Raw genomic sequence first — 18,448 nt, 5'->3', positions numbered from 1 at the left:
TTTAGGATAAATAAATACTTTTGTCTCGCAAGGATGCACTAAATTAATTAAAAGTGACAGTAATTGCGCTGTTGCACTACGAGCAACCCGAGTTCGAATCCCAACTTGAAGACCTTTCCGATCTCACCCCCCTCTCTCTCACTTCGCTTCCTCTCAACTTCGGATCTCTCCTGTCATGATAAAAGTGAAAATGCCAAAAATAAATCTTTCAAAAAAAAAGTGACAGTAAATAAATTTATTATCTTACAAAAACATTTCAATTTCAAATAAATGCTGTTTTGCTGTTATTTTAATTTCTATTCATCGACTCATCAGAGAATTGATCAGGGGACTCTATGGTGGCCACAAATATTAACCAAATATTTTTGGTTATTGTTTCTGGATCAACATATTAGCATATTAGAATGATTTCTGAAAGATTATGTGACACTGAAGACTCGAGTAAGGGCTGATGCCATCACAGAAACAAATTAATTTTAATACATTTTACAATATATTAAAACTGTTTTTTTTTTTTTTAATTGTAATTACATTTCACAGAAGTACTGTTCTTATACTGTATCTTTAATCAAATAAATACAGCCTTTGTAACCATAAGAAAAATTTAGACTTACCCAACCCTTCACTTTTTTTTTTTTTTTTTTCAACTCTAACGTTTTTGGTTCTGTGGTTTTTGATTGATAGATTGCTGCCCAGATCTGTCGTCAGGCTGGTTTGGTGCAGAAACCAAAAGATGTGATGGACTACAGTGCAGAAAACTTCGCCATCGTCTTTGCTGCTATGGGGGTGAGTGGTTTTTATGTATCTTCATCTGTGCCAGTTTACAAGTGTGTGTGTGTTCGGTTCCTTGTATGACTTGAGGTTGAGGTTCCTTGTATGTTAATTTTCTTTACAACAGTAAATCCTCTTTAACATCTAGGTGTCTATACATGGGTCAACTGTTTGCATGAATTTCAGGATGCTTGTGTAAAATGATCCCCTCGGTGGATGGAATGTAAAATTGTGTCCGTTTTGTGTGAGTGAGTGAATTTTGGTCCTCGTAGGTGGCTTAATCCTGCTCTTTAACACTACCTTAACCCTCTGCCCTCACCTGTCTGCTTCCTCTCCAAACCTTTGTTATTGTCACCTGAGTGGCTGCGGTCTGTCCTCTCAGACAGGTATTACCTGTGTCAGGTGTCAGGTTCACCTGTGTATTCAAGTGTGGAGGACTTCCATTAACCTGTGCTTGAAATGTCACTGACCCAGCCTTGTGTCTTGTGGCCGCTGGGCTCCCGGTGCGGACTCGTGTCTAATGCATTGGCTTTTGACACCCTGTAACTCTATATCTTGATTTCATGTGCAGGGTGGTCAAAATGCTAAACCTTTTATAAAAGGAAAAGGATTTTCCTTTAGCAGGAAATGTACTTCAAGAGGTCATTTTGAACTGAATAGTGGAGATTTAGGTTGGACAATGAACAAGAAAGCACCTGACATTGTCAGTTCATCAGAGTGTGGTAAAACAGGAAGTGAAGGTCTCTGGATTTATTCAGCGTTTCACATTTGTGTCTGTTTGTTTAAATTCCAGGTCAACATGGAGACTGCACGTTTCTTCAAGTCAGACTTTGAGGAGAACGGTTCTATGGACAATGTGTGCTTGTTCCTGAACCTGGCCAACGATCCTACGTGAGAATTCATTTAAATGACCTATGTGCTCTTATGTAATGCATTGTGATATAGCATGCATATTGACTATTTGAATCTTTTGAATTGTTCTACGTAGCATTGAACGCATCATCACCCCACGTCTGGCTTTGACCACAGCAGAATATCTGGCTTATCAGTGTGAGAAGCACGTGTTGGTCATCCTCACGGACATGAGCTCCTACGCAGAAGCTCTGAGAGAGGTGAGGACGATATCATATTGATAAAATTATTTCCTCATAATGAATGTCAGAAGCAAGAGCCATTAAAGTGATAGTTCACCCAAAAATGAAAATTCTATCATTAATTCCTCACCCTCATGTTGTTCCAAACCTGCAAAGCCTTCGTTCATCTTCAGAACACAAATTAAAATATTTTTGATCAAATGCGAGAGCTTTCTGACCCTGTGTAGACAGCAACACAACTGACACTTAAAATGCCCAGAAAGGTAATAAGGATATATCTGGGACATGTTATGAAGCTACGAGAATACTTTTTGTGCACAAAGAAAACAAAAATAACATCTTTCTTTAACAATTTCCTCTCTTCTGTGTCAACTGACACGCATACACAAGAGAGCCTGACACAGAAGAGAAGAAATTGCTGAGCAAAGTCATTATTTTTGTTTTATTTGTACACAAAAAGTATTCTCATAGGGTCATAAAATTTCGGTTGAACCACTGATGTCTAGGATTGGGTATCGAGAACTGGTTCCAAATTTCTAAGAACTGGTTATTCGGTAAGACACGTGCATTCCGCTTAACAATTCCTGCATTTGGATTTTAATGTGATTTTAACATTTAAAATCAAACGTTTTAAGTTATTGGAATTGAAACTAGGAAATGCTAAGAATTGGAATCAATAAGCAGAAACGGAACCGGAATTGGAATCGATAAATTTCAAATGATACCCAACCCTACTGATGTCACATGGACTATTTTAATGATGTCCTTACTACCTTTCTTGGTCTTGAACATGGTAGTTGCATTACTGTCAATGCAGGGTCAGAAAGCTCTCGGATTTCATAAAAAAATGTTAATTTGTGTTCTGAAGATGAATATAGGTCATACGGGTTTGGAACGACATGAGGATGAGTAATTAATGACAGAATTTTCATTTTTTAAATGCAAGAGCTTCAGATTTTTGAGAGAAGTGGATTTTTGTTGATTAATGCCTTTTATCCCAGTGAAATAAAATAATACAGCTGCTCTTTTCCATATTACAATAATGCATAGTGATCACTGGCTGTTGTTTAGTTTTACACTTCAGTTCCAAAGTTTGAGTTTTTTTTATTAATAATTTTATTCAGCAAAGACATTAAATTAATCACAAGTGACAGTAAAGACAGTAAAAAAAAAACTCACCAAATTAGCATATTAAAATGATTTCTGAAGGTTTATGTAACATTGAAGACTGGAGTAATGACATCACAGGAATAAATTACATTTTTAAATATGTTGATATTGATACAGTCATTTTAAATTGTAACAATATTTCACAATATTACTATTTTTACTGTACTTTTGGATCAAACAAAGGCAGCCTTTCTGAGCCTAAAAGGATTGGAATATATTTCAGTGAGATTTTATGTGTAAACATACTACTCACAAGCTACTCACTCAATGCTTTTTTTAAGGGTGTATGTCTTTATTTATTTATTTATTTATTTATTAAATCTTGTTATGGTGAATTCAACAAACATAGTTGAAGGTCTCCTTTACAGAGCCATAATGCACTTGTATCCCATATAAACAGTTCATGTTGACATTTTATAGCTATGAAAGCATTCAAGAGGAAAGTAGGTTTTTCTATTAGATGCAAGGGCAAGCAAATCTGAAACACCATCTGTACATCATGGTGATATTTCCACTGCCCTGTCTCATCATATGCCATGTTGTTCTCTATTTGAATTTCATACCTGCTTAAACATAATTGACCTTGTCAAGTAAATAATCCTCTCTGGTCTCTGTATCTAGTCTCTATATCATTTTGTATTTTCCTAGCCATTGTGCCATGCACTTCTTAGGCTAGATGCACAGCATCTAGTACTCATTTATATTGCTTTATCATGCATCATATAAATAACAACCTTGTTTAGCATCTCTCAACTCTGTTTAGCAATACAAGTAGTTGACTTTGCATGTACAGGGCCATTTCCTTTATATCATATTCCAACTGTTTGGCGCTGAACAAACAGCTATGACGGCTATGAATGAACATAATCTTGTGTAACAAAAGCACAGTAACCCCCTCTTGACATTTGGAACAATATTGGAGGCTGGAGCAATGACCAGCGTTACGGTTACTATCATGTTTCCTGGGTGGCTTATGTTGAAGAGCCACTGTGTCCAATTGTAATGAATGAATTTCAGCACCATCTGCTGAAGTGTAAAAAATCATGTTTTAAACAAAACCTGACGTAGAGCCAGACATTGGCTTTGTACCTTATAACATTTTGATCGAACAAATCAAGTGTTAGTGGTCACAAGTATACACAGAAGTAGAACATGAAGTAAATGTTTTGTACAACTCTCTGCACAGAAATTAATTACATATTAAAAAAATAGTCTAAACCAGGGGTCACTAGACCCCGGTACTGGAGGGCCGGTGTCCCTGCAGAGTTTAGCTCCAACCCTAATCAAACACACCTGAACCAGCTAATCAAAGTCTTACTAGGTATACTTGAAACTTCCAGGCAGGTGTGTTGAGGAAAGTTGGGGTAAACTCTGGAGGACACCGGCCCTCCAGGAACAAGTTTGGTGACCCCTGGTCTAAACTATTAAAAAAATATAGAAGTAGAATTATATAAACATAAAACATAAGAAACAGTATTACTACACAATGTAGAGAGAACTGCCGTTCAAAAGTTTTGGATCAGTAAGATTTTCAATATTTTTAAAAAAAGTTTATTATGCTTGTCAAGGTTGTGTTTATTTGATCAAAAAATACAGAAAATAATGTAATACTGTGACACATTATTATGATGTAAAATAACGTTTTTCTATTTTAATATACATTAAAATCTAATTTATTTCAGTGATCAAATTTGAATTTTCAGTATCATTACTCCAGTCTTCAGTGTCACATGATCCTTCAAAAATCATTCTAATATGCTGATTTATTATCAGTGTTGTAAGCAGTTTTTTGGAAGCTGTGATGCTTTATTTATATAAATATATATATATATACACACACACACACATATTTATATATATATATATATATATATATATATATATATATATATATATATATATATATATATATATATATATATATATATATATATATATATATATATATATATATATATATATATATGTGTGTGTGTGTGCGTATATATATGTGTATATGTGTGTATATGTATATGTGTGTATATGTATATGTATGTATATATATATGTATATATATATATATATATATATATATATATATATATAAAATATATATACCTTTTATGAATAAAAAGAACAGCATTTGTTTAAAATAGAAACCTTTTTTAACAGTATACGCTACTGTTTAAAAATTTAAGGTTGGTGAATTTTTATTCTTTCTTTTTTGAAAGAAATTAATACTTTTATTCACACTGTAAAAAACAAAAAACACAATTTGTTGAGTCAGCTTAAAATAATTTGTTACCATGCTGCCTTAAAATTTTAAGTTCAGTCAACTCAAATAAGTTTAGTCAACTTGAAATGTTAAGTTGTACTAAGTGATAACGCTATTACTGTTTATTTTCTGTATTTTTTTTTAGTCAAATAAATGCAGCCTTGATGAGCATAAGAGACTTCTTTAAAACACATTACAAGTCTTACTGATCCCAAATGTAAACAGCAGTGTATATATATAGTTTTTTTTTTATTTATGCCAGACTACTTATATTATTTTTGTTCTAAATAGCATATATACTTTGTCTAGTATGCAAATATGTATAAAATTCAGCTAAATGTGTAGTATACCGCAAGAGCACCTACACTGGGTGCTTTATTCCAAAATGTAATTTGCTCAACATGAGGTTCTTCCTATTGCAATGTGATGAACTTAATATTAATATGCTTTGAGATTTATGTAACTCAAATGTGTTTATGTGTTTATATTAATATATATCTTAACTCACTATTGGATCAAGTTGCCATGATGGAAAAAGAAAATTATTTAATTAATTATTGTAATTGATTTTTTTTTTCTTCTGAAGTGTTTTAAGTTTCGGCATTAAATCATGAGTGAAGAAGAATATGTTTAAGAAAAATCAAGGTTGATGTCGCTTTTGATTTTTTATTTTTTATTTTTTGCACTGGAAGAGTGAAGAAAATAGAGTGTGTTGCATTAGAGATACTGCTTTCCATAAAGCAGATATTTCCTGCACATTTTGGTAAATTTACTAGGTCACACTTCACATAGCGGCAAAATAGTATAGAGTTGTATGGTAGTGTGTCATTCTAAACGCAGCAGTGGGACGTTCTGACTTCAAATGTTCCTCAGCCTTCTGAAGATCTCCTTTCTTTCACCCTCATGCCAGTGATAATCATTTTTTTTATGCCACAAACATGTGTCAAACGCATAATGCTCATTCTAAATAGTTTGCGTACATGTGAAAGGACCATTCCCTCCTGTCTTTGTGCCGCTGTAACCTTGGGATACATTCAGCCCTATCGAAGCTGCCTGCTTTGGCTTCTGCAGTAGGCAGACACTTCCAAAGAGCAGCAGGAGCGTTAACATTTAACTCCCTCTCCCATTCAGCCTGGTAAAGGTGAGGCTTAGAACTGTGTCTACACTCGTTTTAACCTTGGGAGGAGATCTGAGTGTATTTTCTGCTTATAAAAGCACCTCGGTGTGCAGATGCAGCGAGTGGAAAATATATTAACGTCATTTGGCCGGCTTGAAATGGCTGTCATTAATCGGTTGGTGTGGAACAGATGCTACAGTTTAGTTTCTTGTAACTCAAGGGTTTTAAGATGCTCCTGTGTAACTTCACTAGAGACAATGAAGTTTTTATATACACATCATACACAACTTAAATTGTCATGATTTAAAATGCCGGTTTTGGTTTCGTTTCTTTTGGTTTGTAGGTGTCTGCTGCCCGTGAAGAGGTACCGGGTCGTCGTGGTTTTCCAGGTTACATGTACACTGATCTTGCTACGATCTACGAGCGTGCTGGAAGAGTGGAGGGCAGGAATGGATCGATCACCCAGATCCCCATTCTAACCATGCCTAATGATGGTACATGCACATACACACTTCTTTTTATATAACGCTAATTATTGATTATATACACTACCAGTCAAAAGTTTTTGAACAGTAAGATTTTTAATGAAGTCTCTTCTGCTTATCAAGCCTGCATTTATTTGATCCAAAGTACAGCAAAAATAGTAACATTTTGAAATACTTTTACTATTTAAATGAACTGTTTTCTATTTGAATATATTCAATTAAATATATAAAACTTTTAACTGGTAGTGTACTGTAAAGCCATTTCAACAAATATTCAACTTCAGCATGTAACTTAGGCATGAAATTGTGGTGTTTGTTGAGAAGTGTGCTATTACTTTTTAATAAAATGTAGAGTTCAGCCTGGTGAAAAATGTAAAATAAAATAAATAAAATTAAAAAATAATAATTAAAACAACTATTAAAAATATAATTATTTAATTACTTTAGTTTTTTAGTTTAGTTATTTTTATTTAGTTTTTTTTAATGAAATAAATGTATTTTTTGGTATCTCCTTTAGATCTCAGTTTCGTTATTTTAGTTTTTTATATATATATATAATTTTGTTTTTTTTAGCTATTACATTATTTTATTTATGTAGTTGGTTTTTTTTAGCTTTTTGAGTTTTGTTGATATACTTTCGTTATTTAGATTTTTAATAATTTAGTATTTTTTAGCTATTTATTCAGTTATTTAATTATTTCAGAGTAGTTGTTGGTCATTTATTTAGATATACATTTTTTTTTTTTTTTTTTTTTTTTTTTAGTTGTTTTATTTTAGTTATTTTATAGATTATTTTCATTATTTATTTGGATATTTATGTAATTATGTAGGTGTTTGTTTTAGTTATTTTGTTAGTTTTAGTTCATTTTATAATTTTTCCAAATGAAGATATCCCATAATTTTACTTCACAAAAAGTTTATTTTTTTCACACCATAAATTTCATTCGTCGTCTTCATTGGTGTCCTTCTGCCATTAGAAAACTTGCTAGAATCAGAATGATTTTAGACAGTTGGTGATATAAAATGTGCATTTTTAGTTATCTCATTTAGTGTAAAATCTAATTTAGTTAGAAATTTAGATATCTCAGCTTAGTTGTTTTAGTTTTTTTTATTTAGATGTATAATTATTTTAGTTTTTAAAAACTATTTATTCAGTTATTTTAGTTATTTAGTTGTTTTTTTTTTAGTTATGTCAGTTTAGTTATTTTAGTTTTTCTATTTAGATATTTAATTATTTAGTATTTTTTAGCTATTTATTCAGTTAGTTATTTAAGTTTAGTGTTTTTAATCATTTAATTAGATATACTTTTTTTTTGTATTTATTCAGTTATTTTATTTTGTTTTTATTTCATATTTATTTAGTTAATCATTTTAGTTTTTAGGTTATTATTTAGTAATTATTTATTTGGATATTAATTTAATTATTAAGCTTTTTTAATCATTTACTTTTAGTAATTTAGTTATGTAGTTCATATATTTTACATTTTCCAAATGAGGGCATCCCGTAATGTTCATTATCAAAGGATTTTTTAAGTTTTAGGGTCACTTCTCAATTTTGTCTCTAAACTACAGCCAAGTACATTCACACATTCTTGCACGCCATTACAAAACTTGTAAGAATCAGAATGATTCTGGACAGTTAGTGATATAAAATGTGCACTCTTTATTTTGTGTTGAGGCCGGACACAGCAACTGTGCCCAGTAACTAGCACTCTTGATGGCTTTGGTTACTATAGAAACATCGTTGTGAAGGACCTGTGTGTGTTTCTGAATGGGTGTTCCCTATTATAGCAGCTCCAGGAAACCTCCATCTTTCTTCTTTATCGCTTTCTTTGCCCTTCTATCTCGATAACTCACTATCTCTGTTCTGTCCAAAACACCACAATATTACTGTACTGATCTTCAGATCAGGGCTGCTTTATGAATGCTATTAGTTAAAACTAATAAAATCATTATGCGTGACTAGAATAAGCAGTTTTGACTGCATAAAATTGCTTAAATCTGCCAATTTCATTTTGCCCCCATTTACAGATATCACCCATCCAATCCCTGATCTGACGGGATACATCACAGAGGGACAGGTATATGTTGACAGACAACTGCATAACAGACAGGTGAGAAGTTTGCAGAATCTGCAAAAGTACACTAGGGCTCATTAATGTGGTTCATATGCTATGAGTCAAAAATTTTTGAACGGTATAATTTTGATTTTTTTTTTTTTTTTTTATATATAAAAGAAGTCTCTTTTCACCAAGCCTGCTTTTTTTTTTTTTTAATCCACAGTGCAGGGAAAATATGTGAAATATTTTCACTATTTAAAATAACTATTTTCTATTTGAATATATTTTAAAAATTATTCCTGTGATTTCAAAGCCAAATTTTTAGCATCATTACAGTCACATGATCCTTCAGAAATCATTCTAATATTCTGATTTGCTGCTTAAAAACATTTTGTATTACTATTATTATGTTGAAAACAGCTGAATAGAATGTTTTCAGGTTTTTAGATGAATAGAAAGTTCAGAAGAACAGCATTTATCTGAAATGGGAATCTTTTGTAACATTAAATGTCTTTATCATCACTTTTGATCAATTTATAGCATCCTTCTAAATAAAAGTATCACAAAAAAAATGATACTGACTTCAAGCTTTTGAATGGAATAGTTTATAATGTTGCAAAAGATTTTTATTTCAGATAAATGAATGTACTCAACTGTTTCAAATATTGATAATAATGATAATAATAATACAATTTTTCTTGAACAGCAAATCAGCATACTAGAGTGATTTCTGAAGGATCATGTGACTGGATTAATGATGCTGAAAACTTAGCTTTGATCACAGGAATAAATTACATTTTAAAATATATTCAAATAGAAAGCAGCTATTTTAAATAGTAAAAATATTCACAGTATTAGTCATTTTGCTGTATTTTGGATTAAATAAATGAAGAGTCTTCTTTAAAAAAAACAAAAAAAACATTAAAAATCTTACTGTTCAAAAACTTTTGACAGGTAGTGTATACATCAATTTATTTTCAGTATTTAATAATAAATCTTTATGGCGATCATTTTCAATGTTAGAACACAGTTTTTCCTTTTATTTTCGCAACCTAACTCTACTTTTTTTTTTTTTCAATTAAAGATCTATCCCCCCATCAACGTACTGCCATCTCTCTCTCGTCTGATGAAATCCGCTATCGGAGAAGGCATGACCCGCAAAGACCACGCTGATGTCTCTAACCAGCTTGTAAATAAGTTATAAAACATTCATACCACAGTTTGCCATTTAATTGTTGTTTTTCAAGACTAATTCTCCCTCTGTTTGTCTCTTAATCCCATAGTATGCATGTTATGCTATTGGTAAAGATGTTCAGGCCATGAAGGCTGTGGTGGGTGAGGAAGCTTTGACTTCAGATGACCTGCTGTACCTGGAGTTCCTGCAGAAGTTTGAAAAGAATTTCATTGCTCAAGGTACAAACCCCTCTAGCATACCGCATAGGCTCATTTACTAAACATGGGTCTAAATTTGGCAGAAAATTAGAACTGTACTCGCAAAGACGCAGTTATTATGAAGTCTTTCTCTGGTAAATGGAGCTTTGCTTTATCTTTAGTAGGGTTCATCACACTAGAGCTTTTTTTTTCAAATTCCAAGGTGACTGTGTGTGTACGCGTACACTATTATGCTGTTTTATAGTCTGTATTGGAAACCACTAGACGATATTTCTATCAGCCACTGCTCTTGCTCTGCCGCAAAGCACTTTCACCTCAGTGAATGTTCTTCTCAATGTTGTCGCTCTTCAGCGTAGCACAAGGTGCAAGGCCCTCCGTCTCCATCAAACCCTCCACTTCACTATAAAAAATAAGTGTGTACGTCTCTCATAATGATCGCTGCTTTATTTTGGGGATGAAATCTCTCAGTTTCCTTTGTGTGTGTGTCACACAGTTGCTGTGACATTATCGTCATTGGTAGAAAAGGACATTGTTCCACCAACACACGTTGGACTCCAACAATCTCAGTTATTGCTTCTATTTACAGAGAACAAAACATGCATTCACTCATCCCCCCGCCATTTTTGTGGAACAATACAGTGTTTCCATCAAGTAAAGCACTTTTCTGTTTAACTGAAATATGCCATTAAAGATGGCATGTGTCAGTCAGCGGTTTTGATCTTTGCAAGCTGAATGCAAGGCTATAAAGCCAGCTTCTTAAAGAACATTGCATGCATTCACAATCACGTTTTTTTTTTTTTTTTTTATTCAAAGCTAAAACATTAAAGCTGATAAAGCTCTGAGAAATTAACATCAATTATATTTATTTTAATATTATTATTATTTTTTTATTTATCTAAATCTGTCTATGTACACCAATCCAAAGTTTGGATCGGTAAGATTTTTAAAAATATTTTTGAAAAAAGTCTCTTATGCTCACATAGACAAATTATATTTTAAAAATGCAGTAAAAACAGTAATATTTCGTTTTTTTATTATTTTTTTTTGTAACCATTTAAAATGACTGTTTTCATAATACTGTATACAATATTGTTCAAAAGTTCAGGATCAGTAAGATTTATTTTATGTTTTTTAAAGATGTCTTTTCAGCTCATCAAGGCTGCGATTATTTGATTAAAAATACAAAAAAAAGTAATATTCTGAAATATTATTGCAATTTAAAATAGTGTTTTTTTTCATATACTTTAAAATAGAATTTATTCATGTGATGCAAAGCTGAATTTTCAGCAACATTACTCGAGACTTTAGTGTTAAATGATCCTTCAGAAATCATTCTAATGTGCTGATTTATTATCAATGTTAGAAACAGTTGTGACCTGTGATACTTTTTTTTTTTTTTTCAGAATTCTTTGATAAATAAAATGTTAAAATGAACAGTATTTATTTAAAATAGAAATATTTTGTAACAATATACAATGCCGTTATACTTTTATTCAGCAAGGGTGTGTTAGATTAATGAAAAATGATAGTAAAGACCTATATTGTTAGAAAAGATTTCTATTTTGAATAAATGCTGTTCTTTTTAACTTTTTATTCATCAAAGAATCCTGAAAAAAGAATCACGGGTTCCAAAAAAAAAATTAATCCGCACAACTGTTTCTAAAATTGATAATAAATTAGCACATTATAAGGATAGTGTGACAAAATTAGTGTGACACAATTCAGTTTTGTATCTATTATTTTAAAGTATATTAAAATTGAAAACTGTTATTTTAAACTGCAATAATATTTTATAATACTTTTTTCTGTACTTTTGATTAAATAAATGGAACTTTGAGTATAAGAGACTTAAAAAAACATTAAATATTTTACTGATCCCAAACTTTTGAATGGCAGTGTATATTTAAAAATGTAATTTTTACTGTGATGGTAAAGCTGATTTGTTTGCAGCCATTACTCCAGCCTTCAGAAATCATTCTAATATACTTCTAAATATCATTCTATAGTAGTATTATCAATGTTAAAAACAGTTGTGCTTCCTAATATTTTTGTAGGAACCATGATCCATGTTTTTAGGTTTTTTTGCTAAATGGAAAGTTCAAAAATTATGTAAAGATAACAGAAACAATCTGAGACCTCTCTGAAGTCTCTGACATTCTGATTGGTGATATGAGTGCACGGTCTGTGGGATTTTTCTTTTTTTCCCTTCATACATGAACTGTAAGTCCAGTCAGTTAGAAAAAGAGTCAGAACAGTCTGCGCAATTTGCTCATGATGGAAACGAAATCATAGATATATTCATAGATATGTTTTGTTGGTCTTGGCTCAAGGATTCCAATGATCAAGTCGCTCGAGTATGATACCTAATGGAAGCTTAAAGGAGAAGTCCACTTCTAGAACAACAATTCACAAATAATTTACTCACCCCCTTGTCATCCAAGATGTTCATGTCTTTCTGTCTTCAGTCGTAAAGAAATTATGGTTTTGAGGAAAGCATTTCAGGATTTCTCTCCATATAATGGACTTCAATGGTGCCCCGATTTTGAACTTCCAAAATATAGTTTAAATGCAGCTTCAAAGGGCTCTAAACGATCCCAGCCGAGGAAGAAGGGTCTTATCTAGCGAAACGATCTGTCTTTTTTTTTTTTTTTTTTTTCGGAAAATATTTTTTTTATACTTTAAGTACAAAAGCTTGTGTAGCACAGGCTCTGCAAGTTCACAACGCTACGTTCTATTGTATCATTCAGCAAAATGAACAAATCTTTTTTTTACGAGTCATTTCGTTCATTTTAGCAAAATATAATTAAAATGTTATGTGTTACTTCCCTAACACATCTACTGCTTACACAAACGTTGATCACACTACAAACAAGACATAACTATAATGCTATAAGAAACAGAAATGATTAATTCATTGTTTACCTGGGTCATTAGTCTATGATTAGCTCACCTCACCTCTTATCTGAAAAGTTTTCGGGTTTGAGTCTTTCGTTCATCACGTGACAGCCCCATAAGATGAAGGAATGACTCAAAAAAAAACAGAAGACTCGAAACAAGTGAACTAATTCCAGTACAGAACCTAATAGGATATTGCGCATGCGTGACTGAACGAATCACTCCCTGAGATGACTCGTTCTTCCCGAGTCACATTAAAGATTCGTTCAAAATGAAAGAATCATCCAAGAATGGCCCATTACTAATTCGTAGCATCGTGGACGTGCATCCCAGAGCCTGTGCTACACAAACTTTTGTGCTTAAAAAGTATGCAAATTTTTATTTTTCGAAAAAAATGACCAATCATTTCACTAGATAAGACCCTTCTTCCTTTTAGAGCCTTTTGAAGCTGCATTTAAACTACATTTTGGAAGTTCAAAATTGGGGCACCAATTAAGTTCATTATATGGAGAAAAATCCTGAAATGTTTTCCTCAAAAACCATAATTTCTTTACGACTGAAGACAGAAAGGCATGAACATCTTGGATGACAAGGGGGTGAGTAAATTATTTGAAAATTGTTGTTCTGGAAGTGGAGTTCTCCTTTAAGTTCTATGTCATGTGACTTTGAGATTATGAGGCATGTGTCTATTTTATAGGTCCCTATGACAACAGAACTGTGTTTGAGACACTGGACATTGGTTGGCAGTTGCTCCGAATCTTCCCCAAAGAAATGCTGAAGAGAATTCCTCAGAGCACACTGGCCGAATTCTACCCGAGAGAGTCCGCCGCCCGTCACGGAGCCTCCTAAGACCACTTCACCTTCTGGAGGCTTGGGCTAAAGGTCACATGACCTGTCTCCCTGAGAAAACCTCACCCCTTGTGTCCACCTCTACTCTGACAAGTGGTGTTTAGAATTATTGGGCGTAACTCTGGGATAATACACATTTAATATGCATAAAATGGTTTCATGTCTTTATCCCATTAGTTATGACCACCAGAGATTATTCCATTGTTCCCCATTGTTGTGTTATACATGTTTGTGTGTACTTTATTGTGTGGATAGAATTTGTAATCGTGGTTTGCTTTTGTTTCACTGTTTTGTTTTGGAGACGCATACTGTCCTGTAGTTCGTTTTCTTTTTTTTTATTATTTCAAATTATTTCACTGTCCGCAGCCTAAAGAGTATAGTAAAAACATCAACAGAAGGGAAAAATTCAGGGCTTACTTGCACATTTGTGTTCTCTCTCACATCCTCCATTCATCACTGCAACAAGCACACAAATAATGGCGTATTTCGAAACATTCCAATGTAAGTCATGAGATTATTTGATTTACAAATTCATTAACGGCCCTTCCCCTTGAAAATATTTGCTTTTATTTATTTTAATATCCAGAAAACAAATTCAAGTGAATGTTTGCACACCAAACTTAGTTTGTGTTATGCTGACAGACAGGTAATCATAGGTGTTGAATGATCATATAGTATGTGTGCTTGTCACTGACAGCTGTTATTTCCCTTTTAGAGGAGGATGGAGGATGTTTACAGCGTCTGTGCTTTGAATTATGTGCTGAGATATAAGACTGATTAAACATTCCCCTCTTACTCTGTATGTGTAAATGCGTTTTACCTGTGTTGATTGCTGTTAAACCTGTCAAACCTCTCAGATGAATTAAATTATATTGTTATATTGTGATTGACTTGACTACTTCATTTATTTGTCATAATAACAGTAGTATTAATTAAAGTGAATCAAAATGCTAGTGGATTGTTTTAAAAGATCTACTACTATAACAACAGTATCATAGTTCCTATAGTTAGTGGGCAGGGTTGCCAGGTTTTCACAACAAAACCTGCCCAACTGCTACTCAAAACTACCCAAAAATAGTGTAGTTGCATTTTGAGCGGGGGTCCTCGTTAAAAATCTCTTTCAGGAGGTAAAATACATGTTTTTTCTGGCGGGATTCCCCTGGTAAAATTCGCATCCAAGGGGCTAAATGTTACGCTATTGGGGTCACTTTAACCCGAGACAACAAACCACAGACTTGGCAACACTGTTGGTGTTTCTTAAACTTATGCCAATTTTATTTAATCAATTTTTATTTATCAAAAGTAATGGATTTCATTTTGTTCAATTGTTTGTGCTATTATTTTTTAGATTTTATTGTTTTACATGAGACCCACCCACCTTGTTCTTCAACGCGAAAGTAAGCCTATGGGCGAGACTTCCAGTTCATTAGCCGCTATAGGGAAATAACAAGAAGAATAAAACGTGCAGTAAACTGTAAAACTGTTTGGACTACAAAGCAGTGTGTTCATAATTAAGATAATATATTAAAATAACATGGTAAGACACATCAGTTAGCAATATCAAGCGGCAAAACCAGCTGTTTTGTATAGCTAAAAATAGCTAGACACCTAAAATGTATTTATTTTTCTTATACAGAAAAATAAGGTGGATACTGTTTTAATACATACAGTTTTATAACTTTCTGATAAGTGTGGTCTCATTTTATCAGGGTACAAAAATGTGCCCCTTTTAAATATTTTTTGAAAGTTAGTGTATGTGTTTAGTAATGAGAGGACCCTGCTGAAAAAAAACAATAGACACAACACTAAATTCGTAATGGTTTTACTGGTTATAATGGGACTTCTATTGGTTTTAATGGAAACTGTAATGGACCCTGTTGGTCTCTACTGGTAATTGGTCAGCTTCTATTGGTGGCTTGGTAAAACCAATAAATCCTAATGGAATATGTCCCAAAACACACTACAACAAAACATTTTTTAATGGTTAAAGGTTGATGGTTTGTAATGTCTGTAATGGTATTTGTAGTGGAAACCATTAGAATTTTCTGTGATGGTCTTATTGTTTTTTTCAGCAGTGATGGGTAAAAAGACATGAAAAAAACAAGGTAAATATCGGTTTTGAACTTAATTTTATTCCTGTTTGTGTGTCATTTCCAATCTTGCAATAATTTTGTGCGATTAAGCAGAAGGTAAAAATTATAGTTATCGTGTGTATTATTAGCAAATATAAAATGCTGGTTATTTTAAATGCGATTTTATTCTAAACATATTTACTCGTCATTTCCACCCCCACCATTTCCGCCACAGAATGCTGTTAAATATTACATTTAAGATGAGAAAATGACACTGGTGAAAATGTCCATGAATGAAATTCGATGGGAGTTTTAGAGAATTTATTTTCTCAACACTTCTGAAAATTAACCAGGGTTTTACTACAAATAAAACAAAAAAACATGGATACTATAGTTAAACCATTACCTTGCAATGCTTGATTCAGTTCATGATTTATAGGAAAATTCAGAAATTAGAATTTATTTGAATGAAAACAATTTAAAGAGACACGCCACCCAAAAATTAAAAATAAAATCCTCTCATCATTTTCTTACCTTTATGCTGTCCAAAGCATCTTGAATGTGGAAATAATTAGAGTTAGATCCAAACGATAGTTTTAGCAACATTTTACAATTTATTGCTGGTCTGTGGTTTTACACTGCTGTTATTTTTTAAGATTTCATATTATTTTAAGGTGAGCTTAAAGGGTGCACTACTATGAAAACCACACAGCTTTAGTGTGACATCAGTAAGAAAAAGTATACTTTCATAGATTTTGTTAATAATAGTTGTTCGTATTAAATATGTATGAACGCAATGCATGATTTATTTTGCAAAATCTTGTAATTTTAATAAATATTACATGAAATGTGTTAAAAAATGTTGCTGCTCCAGTTAGGCTCAGTGTGCGCTCTTTAAGCTCTTCCACATTGAACGTCTATGTAAATACTTAATAGACTTTAAATATTAACTGATGGTTGTCACTTCAAGTCAATCTAATTAATAATGTCAACCTCAAATTAACCATTTTGCAACACTTACCATAGCTTAACCGTGGTATTTGTGGTAAAACTGTAGTCAACACGCTAAACAAACACAGTTACTACAGTTTTACCATAGTATAACTATGGTTTGCATGGTAGATTTTTACTTTAACGGAGCACGCGTGTGACCGTAGTAGGTGTGACCAGGTGTCATTTCCTGTATCGCTTGCGCTGGGCTTAACCGGAGTTTTGAATCGGTAACCGCAGGAACTCTCAATGGCGTTAACAGGAGAACAGAAAGAAGTGAACATGATGTCAGAACTGTCAAACAAAGGTAAGAGTGACTCATTCGAATGCATTAGGAGTGCTGGTGTGCCCTAACTAGCGCACTTAATAGTGTATAGAAATGCTGGAACGGGCTGTAACAAAACACAGGTACTATAATAATAGGCCTACGTGAAGTAGCGTTATTTTTCTTTTTTCCTCTAGATATAACACTCCTGTCGATGTCAACTTGATTTAACCTTATTCCCAATAAGGCACAGCCCATATCTGTTCTTGTACGAGGAAAACAAATAATCTGTTTAGCCAACCAACAAATTCTGAAGTGGAACAAAGATTGCATTATTACATTCTCTGTACTTTGTAATCTCCTCTGCATGCAGAGGAAAATACTTCTTTACAAATACTCCATAAATCCTTTTGCTTTGAGAGGCATGTTTGGACATGCACACACATTTTTGGTTAACATCCTGGCATTTCTTTTGTTTTCACTTAAAGATAAAATGTATAATGCAGTCTGTCTTTGCATCTTTCTACAGCAAAATGAGCACACTATTTTACTCCCTGGAGAACTCCACTTCCAAAACAACAATTTACAAATAATTTACTCAGTCCCTTGTCATCCGAGATGTTCATGTCTTTCTTTCTTCAGTCGTAAAGAAATTATGTTTTTTGAGGAAAACATTTCAGCATTTTTCTCGATATAGTGGACTGGTATGGTGCCCTGATTTTGAGAGAAAGGGAAGACAAGTGTTTAAGATTAAAAAGTATTTAAATTGTATTTTTTTAAATGAAAATAACCGATCGTTTCGCTAGATTTGACCCTTCTTCCTCGGCTGGGATCGTTTACAACCGCATTTGGGATCGTTTGAAGCTGCATTTAAACTGCATTTTGGAAGTTCAAAATCGGGGCACCATATCAGTCCATTATATGGAGAAAATGCAGAAATGTTTTCCTCAAAAAACATAAATTCTTTACAACTGAAGAAAGAAAGACATGAACATCTTGGATGACAAGGGGGTGAGTACACTATATGTGAATCT

The 18,448-nt window shown here is 32.9% G+C and overlaps 2 protein-coding genes across 3 annotated transcripts in view; both read left to right on the top strand.

The window, feature by feature from the left end:
- The window catches only part of atp6v1ba (ATPase, H+ transporting, lysosomal, V1 subunit B, member a), a 37,702-nt gene extending 22,729 nt beyond the window's left edge, over positions 1-14,973 (top strand). Inside the window, exons 7-14 of the mRNA XM_051133085.1 lie at positions 685-786; positions 1,565-1,662; positions 1,760-1,883; positions 6,750-6,900; positions 8,923-9,005; positions 10,036-10,140; positions 10,235-10,364; positions 13,936-14,973. Of these exons, the coding sequence (XP_050989042.1) occupies positions 685-786; positions 1,565-1,662; positions 1,760-1,883; positions 6,750-6,900; positions 8,923-9,005; positions 10,036-10,140; positions 10,235-10,364; positions 13,936-14,087 (945 nt within the window). The 3' untranslated portion in view covers positions 14,088-14,973. The remainder of the gene's footprint in view (positions 1-684; positions 787-1,564; positions 1,663-1,759; positions 1,884-6,749; positions 6,901-8,922; positions 9,006-10,035; positions 10,141-10,234; positions 10,365-13,935) is intronic.
- A 2,352-nt stretch (positions 14,974-17,325) lies between these two features.
- Positions 17,326-18,448, top strand: part of shtn1 (shootin 1) — a 36,803-nt gene continuing 35,680 nt past the window's right edge. For both annotated transcript variants that reach the window (XM_051133083.1, XM_051133084.1), the window contains exon 1: positions 17,326-17,456. In XM_051133083.1, the coding sequence (XP_050989040.1) occupies positions 17,399-17,456 (58 nt within the window). In that variant the 5' untranslated portion in view covers positions 17,326-17,398. The remainder of the gene's footprint in view (positions 17,457-18,448) is intronic.

This window comes from Labeo rohita, chromosome 17, assembly GCF_022985175.1.
Source record: "Labeo rohita strain BAU-BD-2019 chromosome 17, IGBB_LRoh.1.0, whole genome shotgun sequence".
NCBI classification, from domain to species: domain Eukaryota; kingdom Metazoa; phylum Chordata; class Actinopteri; order Cypriniformes; family Cyprinidae; genus Labeo; species Labeo rohita.
This window is presented reverse-complemented; position numbering and strand designations above follow the sequence as displayed.